The 15,278-nt window shown below is 62.4% G+C and overlaps 1 protein-coding gene across 9 annotated transcripts; it reads right to left on the bottom strand.

Moving 5' to 3' along the window:
- Positions 1-3,287: 3,287 nt before the first annotated feature.
- Positions 3,288-14,615, bottom strand: MBD3 (methyl-CpG binding domain protein 3). Of its 9 annotated transcripts, none has more exons than XM_049708110.1 (6): positions 10,587-14,608; positions 8,448-8,607; positions 7,755-7,853; positions 6,800-6,890; positions 6,164-6,341; positions 3,288-5,018 (listed from the first exon to the last, which is right to left on the bottom strand). In XM_049708110.1, exons 1-6 carry the CDS (start codon positions 10,988-10,990, stop codon positions 4,826-4,828), a joined length of 1,125 nt encoding a protein of 374 aa, XP_049564067.1. In that variant the 5' UTR covers positions 10,991-14,608; the 3' UTR covers positions 3,288-4,825. The 9 variants fall into 9 exon arrangements, 7 of the variants coding, with proteins under 7 accessions (XP_049564067.1, XP_033273399.1, XP_004286384.1 ...); XM_033417508.2 differs by having other exon boundaries at positions 7,755-7,892; positions 10,587-14,604; XM_004286336.4 differs by having other exon boundaries at positions 7,755-7,892; positions 14,269-14,599.
- Positions 14,616-15,278: the final 663 nt, after the last annotated feature.

Raw genomic sequence — 15,278 nt, 5'->3', positions numbered from 1 at the left:
GCTTCTAGCTGACACCCCCTATCCAGTTCAGCAAGCCCAGCCACAAGGAAGGGACTTCTCATTCCTTTCTGCCAGGGTCACAGGGGTTATCTTCATTTGCCAGTCACTTGAGCTGAGGGACCTGGGCCTACTCATCATTCTCCTTTCCATCCACCACCACTGGTGCCCACCAGATTGAAGGAAGCTGGAGGACACACACAGTGCCAGGACCACACTGCTTGGGGGGCTGGATAAGGGCCCTCTCGCCCTCCAGGCTCCTCCAGAGCTGGACAGGTAGGGCAGGGCAGGGTCCCCGAGGCTAATTCTGTCTGGTCCCAGGAAAATGAGGGCCCTCATCCTCTTAGGAGGACTCTGCCATGCAGATTACCCCACACCTGCCCTCGCTGGTGGCCTGTTCTAGGCAGGCGGATCGTCCCAACCCTCCCATGGTTCCCCATGGCTCTCTGTAAAAACAGAAGTTGTCATGGCCACGGGCCTCCTCACTGTTCATCCAACGTGCCAAGCATGGTGCTGCCCCTGGGCCCTCTGCCGGCGCCGCTCTTCCCCCGGATGTTCTCAAGGCTCCCTCTTTCACCTCCAGGCCTTTGCTCTGATGTTGCCTTCTCATTGACGCCTCCCCTGACTACCCTATTAAATTGCAACCCTGCCACACATTCCTGATCGCCCTTCCTGGTTTTATTTTTCTCCCAAGCATTTACCACCAGCAGGTGTTCCATGTTCTACTTATTTTTAAAATCGTAGTTCTTGTCTCTCTCCCACTGGAGTGGCAGCTCCACTAGGGCAGAGGCCTTTCTCTGCTTTGTTCAGTCGTGTCCTTATCGTAAGTTGGATGGGTGGACGGATGACTGGATGGATGGCTGGCCTGGCTGCTGCAGTGTAGACAGCACACAGGCCATCGGGTTCACCTGAGGTTGGAGGTTGGAGGTTGGAGGTGAGCAGGCCAGCTGAGAGCCCCAGTGGGCAGGCGATCTGGGTGTGAGGACCTAGAAGTGAAATTCCTGGAATGTCCTGGTACCTGTGGTAGCTTCCTGGACAGAGCCTGGAGCGACTGGGGTGCTGCCCCCGACCAGAACACGGCACTCTCCTGTTCTGACCCTGGCTGCCCCATCCCTTAAGGAGGTGCCCTGTCATGTGGGCACTGGGCCAGCTCCAGGCAGCAGCGACATCCCATTCCTTGCCAGCTCCCCCCTCCCCCCAACCTGGAGTGCAGCTCAGCCCCGGGAAGGGTGGCCATGATGCCTTCGTGAGCAGGACCAACACCCCCCCATCCGAGCAGGTGGAGCCCCAGGACGGTCCTTGGAGGCTCCCAGGGGGCGGTGTTTTCCACCAAGTCAGGCCTCGGCTGTGGCGCATCTCAGGTGGGGTCAGCAGGGACGTGGTCAAGGACAGACTCTGGGCTGCAGGTGACAAATGTCTGCTCAAACTGACTTAAGCAGAAGAGGGAATCCACTGGCTCAAAGTGCAAAGTGTGGGCGGGGATGGGGTCCTGGGGAGGCCCCCCCTTGTGGCTTGGGTTCCTCTGTGCTGAGCAGCCTCACTCTTCTGAGCAGATCCGTTTGCCCAGCGGCTCGTACTCTCCCAGTTCCAAGTCCCGGGAGAAACAATTTCTTTTCCCAAATGGTTTCAACAAAAAGTCGTGGGCCTGACAGCACCCGTGTCCCCTGCAACGGCAGGCGGATTCTTAACCACTGCGCCACCAGGGAAGCCCTGTGTGGTCAGTTTTTGACAAGACTTACCTGATCTTACAGGTGTCACCCACCCCACCCCCGCCAAGGCTCAGAACCCGTGTTCTAGATGGTGTGGATGGAGATGTTACCTGTTGCTCTGTGCAGTCATGGCCCCCAGCCCCATGTGGCCAGGACAGCTGAGGAGCGCAACATGTAATTTGTTGTCACCAGTTTGAACTTCCGAGCCACATGTGGCTGGTGGGGGGTCCCGGTGGACTGTTCCAGAAATCCGAGCTGGCCCCTCTGCTCCAGCCGGTCTCGCTGCCTCTTCTCTGACCGGGAAACTCCCAACTTGTCACCAGGCATCGTTGCCTCCGGTCACCTCTAGCTCCCTTGCTCTGCAAACCCGATACATCCCGAGCTTGGCCAGTCCTAGGGCTTCTGTAGCAGCTGTTCATTCCCCTTGAGGGGACAGTGGGGACAAAGCCCAAGCGGCTGGAATGAGCTGGGGATGAAAGAAGAGATGGTGGAAGCTGAGGCCATGTGGCCAGGGGCGGCCTCGGCAAGACAGGAAAACTTGTCTTCAGGCTAATGTACCCCAAAGTCACCCTGGGACCTGTGGAAGTGTCACCTCACGGGGCAGAGGAGACTTTGCAGGTGGGGTTAAGGCCCCTGAGACAGGGATGACCCTGGATTCCCCGAGGGGCCCAGTGTCATCACAGGGTCCTTATAAGAGGGAGGCGGGAGGGTCACAGAGAGACGGGAGATGATGCGCTGCTGGCTGTGAGGATGCAGGAGGGGCCCCGAGCCAGGGATGCGGCGCCTCTAGAAGCTGAAGGCGGGAACCAATGCTCCCCTGGAGGCTCCGGAAGGACCCGCCCTGCCCACACCTGTGAGACCCACACGGTAGGGGTGAGGAGGGGGTCCAGGCAGCTGGGGAGGGACCCTGCTCCCCCTGGGCAAGGCAGACCCTCTGCTGCCTGCAAAAATCAGTCTGGGGTGCCTGGGCAGGTGAGGGGCCAGGGTTCTCCCAGCTCCCGTGCCCTGGCTTTGGGTCAGAAGAAAAGCCAGCAATGACCACCCGACCAGGGGTGGCAGGGCAGCTGAAAAGGGGACGGGTGTGGCCGATGTCCTAGCACCGCCCTCCCCAGCCACCTGTCGGCACTGGCCCGGGCCTACAGGGTCAGCTCAGCCACACCCTCTCCCTTGCCCCTGCGCCGGGCCGCGAGGAGCCCCCGCTGAGCTCCCGGCGTGGACCCCACTGACAGGTCCTCATCTCTCCCAGGAAGGACGTGGGCGCACCTGGCATCAGTCCCGCCCCCACCCGCAGAGTCGGCAGGGGCCTCCAAGGGAGCTGCGGGGACTGCGCTGAAGGTACCCAAGTGTGCTGGCTTTCAGGAAGCCTCCACACCCAGCTCTCACGCCAACACTGCCGGGGCCCAAGTGTCAGGAGGCCCCACTTGGGGCCATGGGAAGCCCACCCTGCCTGGGAGAGGCCAGGGGTCTGCCATCCCCTCCCATCCCCCAACCCAGGGCAGGATGATGAACTTCAGCACAGGCAGGCTCCCAGCGCTGCGACACAAAACCTGGGATTCTGATAAACCAAGGCCCCAGACCACGCTGGCCCGACACGCTTTATTCAACCCCACCCACAGGAGCCTCCCTCGGGGCCGCAGCCTCTGTGGAGGGGCCTTCCTGGGGCCCGTGATGGCCTGGCCCCCGGCAGTGTCACTGCAGCCTCCGCAGTGCAGCGGCCGCAGTCCTCAGGGCTTTGTGCTTTGACTGGACTAGGAAGGATGCAGTCAGCCCAACCTCCTGGGCCAGAGTCCTTGGAGGGAGTGGGCAGCGAGTCCCAGCCCCGAGGGGCTCCCACTGCCACTGTCACCCCGCCGGGCAGGCCACGGCAGCCCACGGTGTCTGGCCCGATGAGGCAGCGACCCAGGCTCCCCCGCCCCCCCGACAGTAACGGCCGCGCGTGTGGCAGGGCTGGGACAGGACTGGTGGGCCCTGGGGCTGCACCGGCCCGGGGTTCGTGTCTCCAGGCGATGGAGGGGCTGGGGGCCACCCCAAGGGCATTCCTGGGGCTGAGGGAAGGGGGCTGGCCCGGGGTCCACTCAGGGTAGCAGAAGCTCCCCTGGCCAGGGGCACTTGCTGCAGGGGGGGACAGCGTGACTCTGACCGCCTCCAAACCCCATGCTCCACAGAGGCCGCTGCCCAGGACTGGCCAGGAAACGCGCCTGGGATGGGGATGCAGAAGCCCCAGGTAGTGGGAGGCCCCACACCTGCCAGATCAGCGCCACTGTCCCTGTTCTATGAGGTGAGACTGAGGCCTGGAGGTCAGCCGATGGCGGCGCTGGCCTGGAGCCTGGCCCGAGTCCGGCCGTGAGCAGTTAGTTCTCTGTCCGCGGCGCTGACCATCAGGCTGGGCCGGGCTGCAGACAGTGAGGTCTTCAGGCGCTGAGGCCTGAGTTCCCATCCGTGTGCAACAGACAGAAGGTTAAGCAGCTACGTGGACATCGGCCTCACCTCTACCATGAGTTTTACTGAAGGAAAATGTCCGGGTTGTGCCATTTGCTCTTGGGAGCGCTGTGCCCGCCGGGTGGGCCCTGGGGAGCCATCCTGCATCCCCTTCTGGAAGGGCTGATGGGCGGTCCGGGATACCGTCCCTCATGTGTGCAGGTCGGGAGGGGAGACAGTTCCACAAATGTTTCTCCAGCCCCGCGGGGAGCCTCGCAGGCGGCCCAGTGACAGCTGTCCTGTGCGAGAGGTCCAGGGCAGCAGCCACGGGGACCAGGCTGGCCCGAGTTCAGTGTGGAGCCATGACCCCGAGGAGGGGCAGACATGGGGGGTCCATCAGGCGAGAGGCCGTGCTTCAGCCATGTCCCCGTGGCCCAGGGGAGGGGACACGCCTGGGCAGGGTGAGGGCCGAGTCTGCAGGTGGCCCCATGCGGGAGGGCAGGCAGGTGGGGCCCGTGCAGGGACAGAGAGGGCACCATCCGTGCCTGGCAGGCCGTCCTCCTTGAAGACAGGTGCTCTCGGGAGGCGCCCGGCCCAGCACTGCTGCCACTGGCACAAGGCAGGCCCCAGGGACCCAGACCACCCCTCACTCGTGGTCGCTGCCCGCGCGAGCTGGAGCTGGGACCCGGCCAGTGCCTGCTCTACACGTGCTCCATCTCCTGGTCCTGGTCGGGCCCCTCCTCCTGGTCCCCGTCGTCCTCATCCCCGTCAGCGCCCGCCCTGCCCAGCGGCGCCTCGCCGTCCCGGGCCAGCTCTTCCACGTGAGCCAGCATGTCGGCCATCAGCGCCTCCTCCAGCCGCTTGCGGACCTGCTGCACCAGTTCCTCCTGCCTCCTGCGGACACAGGAAGACCTGCTGGCCAGGGCACGTCCATCTCTGGGGAGACAGGGGCGCTGCAAGCGCCCCGTCCAGACAGACGCCCCCGCTCCCGCCCCCGGCCCCAGCACAGCCCCCAGGCCCTCCCCAAATCAGCGCGGCTGAGAGGGCAGCTGCCGGCCCGGGCCAAGGACCCCTGTCCCCTCCCTGCCGCCTCTAAGGTGCCCCCCTCAGCACGTGGACCTGACTCTGTGCCTGTCGCTCCCCTCCACCGGCCACGAGTCCCTCCTCCCAGCAGGACCACAGCCACTGCCACTGCTGGACCTGACACCTACGGTTCCCACCTCACTGACTTTCTATTTCTGCAAGTTGTGCTTTAAAGATCTGCTTGGACTTTTCAGACAGTCGTGCTCTTTTCCTGCCCTTTCCCTAGGGATGAGCCCTGTGCATACACGTATGTGAACATGCACACGTGTATGTGTGCACGTATGTGTACATGCATATGTGTACGTGTTTGTGCATACGTGCATTGTATGTACACACGTGTGTACCTCTGTGTGTGTGTGTGTGTACACATGTGTGTGGTCTCACCGCCGTGTCCTCGCCTCTCTCGGGGCACAGGGCTGCCCTCTCGCACCCACCTGGCTTTTACCTGCAGTGCCAAGACTGCCCCCCACAGCACTCCAGGTGCAGCTGCTCTGCCTTCCAGCCCCTCCGCCTTCTCCCAACCTCAGCTGTGCACTGATGTTTCAAAGCTGAACACCATGCATGTTCTACCCTCTCAGCACCTCTAGATGTTTCCTGCCCAGGAGCCACTTCCAACCACCTTCCAGGAGGCCCTCCCAGACAGCTCTACCCGCACCTGGACACCACCCACAGGGTCCTGGCCAAGCACAGGCCCAGCATCCAGGGCCCGGGACGTGCTCTGCTTCCCTTCAGCCCACCCTGCCCGGTCCTGCATGTGCCAGCGCCCCCTGACCCAGGGCCTCACAGCCCACGTGCAGTCCTGCTCAGGGGAGCCATCGCAGGGCCAAGAGCCCTGTCCTCTCCCGCCCCTGCAGGCTGCCCCACCCCCCAGGCGCCCGCCTGTCTGAACCGAGCCCTCCCCCAGCCACTTCCACATCACACCTGGATACTGGCGTGGGGGGGGGGGGGGACGCTACCTGATGTCCTCATCGGTCACCATGAAGGCCTTGCAGAGCGGCTGGGCTGTGTTGAGCCACACCCCGGGGTTCTTCTCCACGGCGGCTGAGAGCTGCCCGGTGATGGGCATGGTGCTGGTGTGCAGGGCGCTGGCAATGGCCGAGAGCAGCGTCTCATCCGTGCAGCCGGGACCCACGCCTGCCGGGCAAGGGAGGGTGGTCGCTGCGGGCACCAGCCTTGCCCCCTCAGCCCCGATTTCATTCTGAACCTCCCTTTACAGCAGGCCCTGCCCGGTCCTGCGTGTGCCAGGGCCTCACAGCCCACGGGCAGTCCCACTCAGGGGAGCCGTCGCAGGGCCAGGAGCCCTGTCCCCCAGGCGTCTTCCTGTCTGAATCGAGCCCTCCCTGGCCATTTCCATGTCACACCCGGACGCTGGAAGGGGGCGGTCACTCCACGACATACAGGGAGACAACTACCCTCTCAGGGACAGCAGGGATGCTTTTATGGCGCGGCAGGGAAACCAGACCCCCGAGTGTTTTCAGGACCCCGTGACCAGACGCGGCCCCAGCGTCAGGTGCAGCCTGGCTGGCCCCAGGTTGGGGGAGCACGGGCCTCATCCCTCCTCCATCTCCCCCTTGCCCCCTGCAGGGGGTCACCTTGCAAGCCCTTGGGGAGGTCCATGGTCTTCACGAGCTCCTCCGCGATGTCAAAGGCATTCAGGCCGCTCAGCTTCTTCTCCCAGAAGAGCTGCCGCCACACAGACAGACGTCAGGCCGACGGGACGGCCAGGCCACCTGCTCCCACAGCAGGCGACCCTAGGCGGCCAGGATGGGGGTCTCAGTGTGACCTCTGACCCCCACACTTGCTGGGGCTGCTCGCGCCCCGGGGTCCTCACAGGGCAGAGAAACCCCAAGCCCTGCTTCCGGCAGGACGAAGACCCAGGACGTCAGATGCGCCATCGGACAGTCTGTGGCTCCCCTTCACCCTGGAGTTGGGGGTTGGGAGGTCCAACCTCCACCCCGGGCTGAGCCACGGGCCCAGGGCAACAGCCCCGGCCGACCCCTGTCACAGCCCGAACAAGCGCTGTCCGTGGGCACCGCCTGGTGCAGACAGGGGACCCAGGAGCCCCCGGACAGGCAACAAGCTCACACCCTCAACTGCACCTCCAGACTCTGGGGAGGGGGGCGACAGGCAGCCCCACAGGTTTCTGACCTCTTACCTAGAGGGCTCCAACCCAAATGGAACAGCACCCAGGGCGGCTGGCCATGGCGGGGCCCATGCCCTGCAGGGTCCCTGAGCGTCTCCCCCTCTGACGGCCATGGCCCCCTGCCCTGGCCTAGCACCTCCACACCCCGCTATCTACCGGGCGTTTGTAAAGATGCGTGAAAACGCGGCTAAGCCTCAGTTTTTGGAAAACAGATCACAAAACTGCATTTGTGGGATCTTTTCAATCTGTTCAAGACAGCAGCCGGCCCGAGGAGGCCCCGCATACGCGTGTCGGGTGCTGGTGCCCGCGGGACCGTGCCCCGGGGTGACGGCTCCTGACCGCGGCGCTGGGGCCCCGGGCCCGCGGACTCAGCTCTAAAGAGTGGACCAAGTGCTGGAGCTCACCTGCCGGGGCTGCTCCACGGCCTTCTGGGGGTCGCTCTTCACCTTGTTGCTGGGGTGGTTGGTGATCTTGGTCACTGGCTGCTTGAAGATGGACGCCGTCTGCCTGACCGGGAGGGCCGTGTTCAGGTCGGGCTTGCCCTGCAGGGTCGGGCAGGGTCCTCAGCGGGCTTTCCCCGTCAGCGAGAAAGCCGTGCCCCACAAGGGGCTTCGGGGAACAGGCCCCAGTCACCAACACACCCCGTGGCACCCACGGATCCAGAGGCAACGCCAAGCCCAGGCCCAGCCGCTTCGCTGCCCTCGGTGCGGCCGCAGCGGGGACTCCGTACACACACCTGCTCTCTCTCATCCCCCCACCCCGCCCTTCTCACCTCCCGCGCCTCGTTCTCCGCAGAGAACGGGACTGGGGGCGCCCTGGCCACCTCTGTTCTGCAGTCGGGGCAGGGAACAAAGTCCCCCGAACATGCATCCATCAAAGACCCACAGACACACTGGTCACCAGGCACCCAAGTGTGGACCAGAGTTGAGCCGCCTCCCAGGCCCCGTGCCCGAGCCTCTCCTGGGGACAGATGATGGGCGGTTTCCTGTCTTCTTTCTGCTTTTCCACAGCTGCTGAGCTCCCCACAGTGAGTAGCTAGGCCTCTAACTCCAGGACGGTGGGTGAGCCCTACCCAGCAGCGGTCAGCGTGGGCTCACCTTGACCTGGCTCGGGGAGTCATAGCGCACCCGCTGCCGGCTCTTGTTCATCTTGCCCATCAGCATCTTGCCCGTGCGGAAGTCGAAGGTGCTCAGGTCCATGGAGCCGCCCAGGTAGCGCGCCAGCTGGGGCTTGCTCCGGAACTTCTTCCCGCTCGGGCTGCAGACACAGCGCGGTCAGCGGAGGGGGGAGCCGGGAGGGGGGCGCCAGGCCAAGCCGGTCCACCCTCTCCCCAGTGCAGCAGATGCTGAGGCCGAGAGCAGGGATGGACGCCCCGACCTTCGGAAGGATGGGGCCCAGCCCTGGGAGCCTGGCTGGAGTTTCTGGAACATTCCAGAAGCAGAATCTGGCCATGTTCTCGAGAAAAGACCGAAGGATAGCAGGTCCATTACAGCATTATGGACCTGTCCTGGGGGGGCTGGGCTGTAAAACCTCAGTTTTGGGGCTCTTTGGGCACCAAAGAGCTGCCCAGGCGAGACCTGCTGGGAAAGCCTGAAACCTGGCTGTGAAGCTCTGCCATCCTGCTCACCCCACGGACCAGCTCAGCGGACTCGCCTTTCTAGGAAAAGCTAACGCCAACCTCTAGCTGCAGTGCAGACTCAGAGCTCATGCTACAGGTGACCAGAACGGGACCCAGTGAGCACTAATAATGACACGTCCCTGGGCACGGGGACTCCTGCAGCCACTTTGGGAAACAGTCTGGTAGCTCCTCTAATGGTTAAACAGCAATTCCACCCCTAAGTATCCAAGAGAAATCAAAACACATGTCGACATAATAACTTACACCTAATTACTCACAGCAGCATGACTCACTGGGCAGAGTGAAAACAGCCCAGATGTCCCTCCACACATGGGAGCATCACTCAGCCACAAAAAAGAGAGAAGCCCTGACACTCGCTACAACGTGGACAGACCTTGAGAACATGATGCTCAGTGAGAGAAGCCAGACACAGAAGGACACACAGTGTGTGATTCCACTGATGGGAAACGTCCAGAACAGGCAAATCCAGAGACAGAGAGTGGGTTCCTGGCTGTCAGGGACTGGGGCTTCTCTTTGGGGTTATGGAATGTTCTGGAATTAGTGGTGATGGTTGCACAGCCCTGAATGTACTAGAAACCAGTGAGCGGCACACATGATCCTCCAGCAGGCCTGGCACCCGTCTAGGACGTCCCTGTCACTCTCCATCTGAGGCTAACGAGGGCCTGCACTTTGCTGATCTCCCCTGAGAGCCTCTAGGCTGAGCCTGAATTCAAGCCAGCACACGCCCGCCCCCTCCAGGTGTCCCTGGGCACTGCGGACAAGTGGCAAAAGTGTGAAGAGTGGAACCCCTTCCAGCCCCACCAGGGCCTCACCTGGGTCAGGGCCAGCCCCACCACCTTGGGTTCTGAGACCCCCGTGGACTCTTCTGGAAGATCCATTTTTCCGTTATGCTCTGTGCTGGCTGACGTGAACAGGGTCCACGTGCCTGGAGCAGCGGAAAGGACCCTGAGTCCGGACTCTGGCTCCAACTATGGCCACAAAGAGGGCCAGGACCCTGACAAGCACTCGCCAGCACTTCTTGGCCTCCAGTCACCCCACCTGCTGCTGTTCTGCTTTAAAAAATGCATGAGGACAGGGAAACAGAAACGCAGAACTGTAGACTAGGGGCTGGGGAGCAGGGCTAAGGGCAGAGATAGTTAAAGGTCTAGGGCTCTTCTGGGGGGAGGAAAAGGCTCTAACTTTGACCGTGGTGGTGGGTGCTGCTACCTGTGAATTGTACGCTTTACACGGGTGAACAGTATGGCATGTGACTCCTACCTCAATGAAGCTGTCACAAAAGTGAACGCAAGACAGAGAGTGGATGGGGGCTACGAGGAGCTGGGGAGCTAATGGACACAGGGCTCATTTTGGGGTGATGAGAACGTTCCGGAACTAGAGAGTGGTGATGGGTGCATGAAAACTGCTGAACTGGACACTTTTAAAGACTGAATCGTATGGAATGTGAACTATATCTCAATTTTAAAAACAGGTTTTGCAGATCTGTATTGGGACAGAAAAATGAGCTGTTTTATCCAATAAAAGAAAAAAACTTCTGCAGTAAAACCACAGGTGTAGAACAAAAATGAGCACTGCGGTCTTTCTAGGGAAACAGGCCTACCCGGTGGAGTAGACAGGTAGCCAGAAGCCTGGTGGCCCTCGGCAGGACCCTGAAGCATTGGGGCCGTCATGGGGATGGAGCCAGCACCAAGCGCGGAGCCCAGGGCCTGGGCCGGATGCAGGGCTGTACGAGCCGTGATGAGTGAGTGCTGACCCCAGGCCTATAAGGAGGCTTGTAACCCGAGATGCCCAGTGAGGCCCAAACAGCAAGATGAAGCTGGTTCTGGCCAAGCTGAGCCCGCTGCCCAAGGAAGGGGGGTCAACCTGCCGAGCACTTCCTGCTTTCCTGAGTATTTGCACCTTTAAAATGACCTCTGGGGTCTTCCCTGGTGGCGCAGTGATTAAGAGTCTGCCTGCCAATGCAGGGGACACGGGCTCGAGCCCTGGTCCGGGAAGATCCCACATGCCACGAAGCAACTAAGCCCATGCGCCACAACTACAGAGCCTGCGCTGTAGAGCCCACGAGCCACAACTACTGGGCCCGCGTGCCACAACCACTGAAGCCCACACACCTACAGCCCATGCTCCACAACGAGAAGCCAATGCAATGAGAAGCCCACACACAGCAACGAAGAGTAGCCCCGCTCGACGCAACTAAAGAAACCCCGCGTGCAGCAACGAAGACCCAATGCAGCCAAAAATAAATAAATAAATAAATTTATTTATTTAAAAAAAAAAAAAAGAGCTCTGGGACTTCCCTGGTGGTCCAGTGGTTTAAGCCTCCACGCTCCCAAGGCAGGAGGCGTGAGTTCTATCCCTTGTCAGGGAACTAGGATCCTGCATGCTGCAATGGTGCAGCCAAAAAAACAAAAAAAGCTCTGGAAAGTCCTCTCTATTCCACACACCCCAAAGAATGACGCTAACTTCCAAGTCCTCAACTTCTTGCCTGGATTGTAAATGTCAGGCAGGGAGATGATTTTTCCAAAGAAAATGCTCGGCTGTAACCAGATGCTCCACCGCCATCTCCCAGTCCTGAGGGCCAGGTCACCAAGCTGGAGGGGTGTGTGGGTGAGTCCTACAGAACTGTCTGTGAGGTCGCTCCACCTCTCCTGCAAAGAACACACTGGCTCTCTCCCACTCTCTGGACTAGCAAACCAAGGTTCCACATCCCTAGGGGCAGGGCTAAGATCCAAGGACAGGTCTGTCCGACTCAACAGCACCGGAGATCTGCTTTCCCTCTGCATTAAGGAACCAGGAAGGGACTTCCCTAGTGGTCCAGCGGTTAAGACTCCGCGCTCCGGGCTTCCCTGGTGGCGCAGTGGTTGAGAGTCCGCCTGACGATGCAGGGGACGCAGGTTCGTGCCCCGGTCCGGGAAGATCCCACATGCCGCGGAGCGGCTAGGCCCATGAGCCATGGCCGCTGAGCCTGTGCGTCCGGAGCCTGTGCTCCGCAACGGGAGAGGCCACAACAGTGAGAGGCCCGCGCACCGGGGAAAAAAAAAAAAAAACTCCGCGCTCCCAATGCAGGGGGTCCAGGTTCAATCCCTGCTCAGGGAACTAGATACTTATCCCTCAAGTAAAAGATCCCACATGCCACAACTACAGATCGCGCAAGCAGCAACGAAGATTCCATGTGCCGCAACTAAGACCTGGCGCAGCCAAATAAATAAATATTAAAAAAAAAAAAAAAGAGAGAGAGAGAACCAGGGAAATCCATCTGTGCTCCCTGCCTAGACACCTGGCTCGGCATCAGGTGGTGAGAAGGCCAAGGGCCCACATTCCAGAAAAGATATCACATCCCCCCCAGACCTCCGACCTGCTGGGACAGGGTAGGTCATCCACACCAGAGACCTGGGAGTGGCACTGGACCCCGCACCCTGCATCCTGTCTCAGGCCCTCACCTCTCATTGGAGCCGTGGGAAAACTGAAATTCCATCTGTCCAGCCCCAGTTTGGAGCTGTTCCCTACCACCAGACCCCTATGCTCGGGGGCGGGGCCTTGGAGCGGGGTCCCACTTGATGGAAGCCCGGAGAGGTTCCCAGGCAGGTGGGGACAAGAGGTGAGGCGATGACAGGCTGAGGCCCTCTAGCCACGCTGGCCCCGGTTCAGCTCCTGAGCCTCCTCACAGGCTGCTGGCGCTGCCTGGACCCTCCTCCTGGCCCCACTGCCAGGGCTCACCTCTGTGCTGCCTCCCCAGACAAGCCCTCACTGACCCGCCCCCAGCTCGACCAGGCACTCCCATCAATCTGCCCCTCACAGACCCCCACATCTCTCTGCATATGTCATCACCTGTTAACTATGAAAGCAACGGGGTGATGGCTGGGGCACCAGCTGTCACCCACGAGGGGAGGGCCCAGGTCTCACTCCCAGCTGAATGGCCAGGACACCCAGCATGTGCTGCAGAGGCATCTGTTAAATTAACAAAGGACTAGAGGAACAGAGACCTGCCTCATTCTTCAGACCTAAAAGGAAGAAGTGAGAACACAAGTGCGCTCAGAATTAAATGAGGGGCGGTGGTGAGAGGCCTCTTCACGCACCCAGAAGGAAGCTTCTCTAAACAGCCAGCGAGGGAGTGACGTCACAGACAGCCGCAGTGAGGGGGAATACACACGTTTCCCTAAAAGATTATCGTAACCCCACTATTTCATGCTTGACATTACGAGAGGGGCAGCCAATTACAGTACACACTGGAGGGCCACCAGCACTCTTTGGACACTAGAACCTGAGCTTGTCCTGGATGAGCTGCCATCCTTACCCTGCTCACTTCCTTCACTCCTCCCAAAGCGAGGACAGCAAAGGCCCAGGACCTGCTGCACACCCCCCAACACCTGGCAGGCATTCAACACGTGGCAGGTGTCCCGCCTGCTTTTCTTTTGTCAGGGTCCTAAAGCAAAGGGGAGGGAGCCATCAAGCCTGGCTCAGAAACAAAAGCATCTTCCACCAATCAAGAGGAAAAAAAAAAAAAAAAGGAAGGAAAAGGCAAACAGCAGGTGGCTGACGGTCTGAGGCTGGGCTTCCAGCCGCCTACTGATTCTGTTTCACTGGGGGTGGGGGGGTCCCTGCCACCTTTCTCGGGCCAAGGGCAGCCCTCCCTCCAGTTTGGGTGAGGGAAGCTCACAAAGGCCGCGTCCCCGGTCTGGCGACTGGAGAGGCCACTACCCACGGTGCCCAAGGATGGGGGAGGGGCGGCTCTTAAAAGACACGCAGCTCCAGGACCAGGCCACCCTGTGAAGGGCCCAGAAACCTGCATCTCTAGGCAGCCCTCCCTGGTCCCCCAGAGGGAACCCTGCTCCCTGAAACCCGGGATCCCCACCCGACCCAGACTGCGCGCGGCCCCAGGAGCGCCCCACGAGAACCAAAGGGACAGCCCAGCCCCCACCCCCGCCTCCCAGCGGCATCTGGCCCGTGCCGGGGTGCCCCTTGCCCAGCCGGCCGCTTCGCCGCGGCCGCCGAACAAAGGCCGCCGCCAACCCGGGGCCGGTCCCAGGACCATGCGGCAGCGGGGGGAGCGCAAGCACACAGAGCGAAGGCTTCGCCGGGCACGCACGCGCACTGGGCTCGGGCCCGCCGGGCACGCACGCGCACTGGGCCAAGCGCCCGCCGCGCGCCGGCACGCACGCACGCATGCACGTACAACGCACGCGCGGGGCCCAGGCCGCGGCCCGGGTCGGGGCGCCCAGGCCGCCGCAGAGGCCGCTGGGAGACGCCCGTTGGGGCCCTGCCCGGCCGGCACGTTCATTCACCTATAGTAAAAGACATCCCTGTGGCCGGCCGACAGCCCCGACCTTCTGGGCACTTCTTCCCTCTCCCAGCCCTGCGGGAGCGCCGGGCACTCCCACCTCTTCCGCTCCATCGCGCCCGGCTCCTCGACCCGCCGCCGCCGCTGCCGCCCGGACCCCCGCTCGCCGCCGCCGCCGCCTCAGCTGCCTCCACCGCTGCCGCCGCCACTTGCCGCGGCTGTTCCGGCCCGTGGGCCTCCGCCCTCCGCCCCAAGCCGGGCGCGCGCCGGCTTTGCCGCCCTTTCGGCCCCCTCCCCGCGCTCGCCAGCCCCCGCTCGGGGGGCCCGCTCCGCCCACCCGCCCGCGCGCGGGGGCCCCGTGCTGCGCAGGCGCCGCACAGGTCCCGCCCCGCCCGTGGCCTCCGGCCCCGCCCCTCGGCGGCGGCGCCAATCAGCGCGCGGCCTGAAGGTGGGGCCTGCGGCGGCGCGCGGCTCATCCGCTCCGCGCCTGCGCCCTGGTCCGCCCGCAAGTGGCTGGTGGCCCCTGCTTGCCGCTGCGCTGTCCGCCTTGGTCTCTCCCGCGTCTCCTCCGAGGCCTGTGTCCCGGGATGCCCGTTCAGTGCCGGACCGCCATCCCGCCGCTTCCCTGGTCTCGTCACTGGCATCCGCGTTTAGGGTCATTGTCGGTGACCACCCACCTCCACACCCCAAGGCCCACCCGACGCTTTAATGACATCTCAGAATCGGCCCCCTTTTCCTGCCTCCTCCTTAGTCCAGCCGCTTTCTGTCTCCTGGGGCTCCAGGCCCTTACTTGGGAATCTCCCGCCCCACCTTGTGTCCCCTCTCCCTTCCCCCAGGCCCTCTCCTGCCTGCCCTGCTCCCCCAGGGCAGAGCCTGGCCGGCCCAGGTCAAGTACTTAAGAAAAGACTGCTGAGTGAGTGGCCTTAGCTGTGCGCAGTGCCAGGTGCGGGCTGGGCCTCCCGACGGGCCTGTCCTGGCGTCGGGTCCCTGGGGGAGGGGGAGGCTGCGGGTGGG

Source organism: Orcinus orca, chromosome 3, assembly GCF_937001465.1.
Source record: "Orcinus orca chromosome 3, mOrcOrc1.1, whole genome shotgun sequence".
In the NCBI taxonomy this organism is placed as follows: Eukaryota; Metazoa; Chordata; class Mammalia; order Artiodactyla; family Delphinidae; genus Orcinus; species Orcinus orca.
Note: the sequence above shows the minus strand (reverse complement) of the source record. Positions and strands in the feature narration are given on the sequence as shown.

Excerpts from the sequence above, each read along its gene's own strand:
- MBD3 (XM_033417508.2), bottom strand. The coding sequence starts at position 10,990 with ATGTGGGATCTTCCCGGACCAGGGCTCGAGCCCGTGTCCCCTGCATTG. Across the intron at positions 8,608-10,586 it reads CTACCTGTCTACTCCACCGG|CCCGAGCGGGAAGAAGTTCC; the intron begins GTAGGCCTGTTT and ends CTGTGTCTGCAG. Across the intron at positions 6,891-7,754 it reads CCGTGGAGCAGCCCCGGCAG|CTCTTCTGGGAGAAGAAGCT; the intron begins GTGAGCTCCAGC and ends GTGTGGCGGCAG.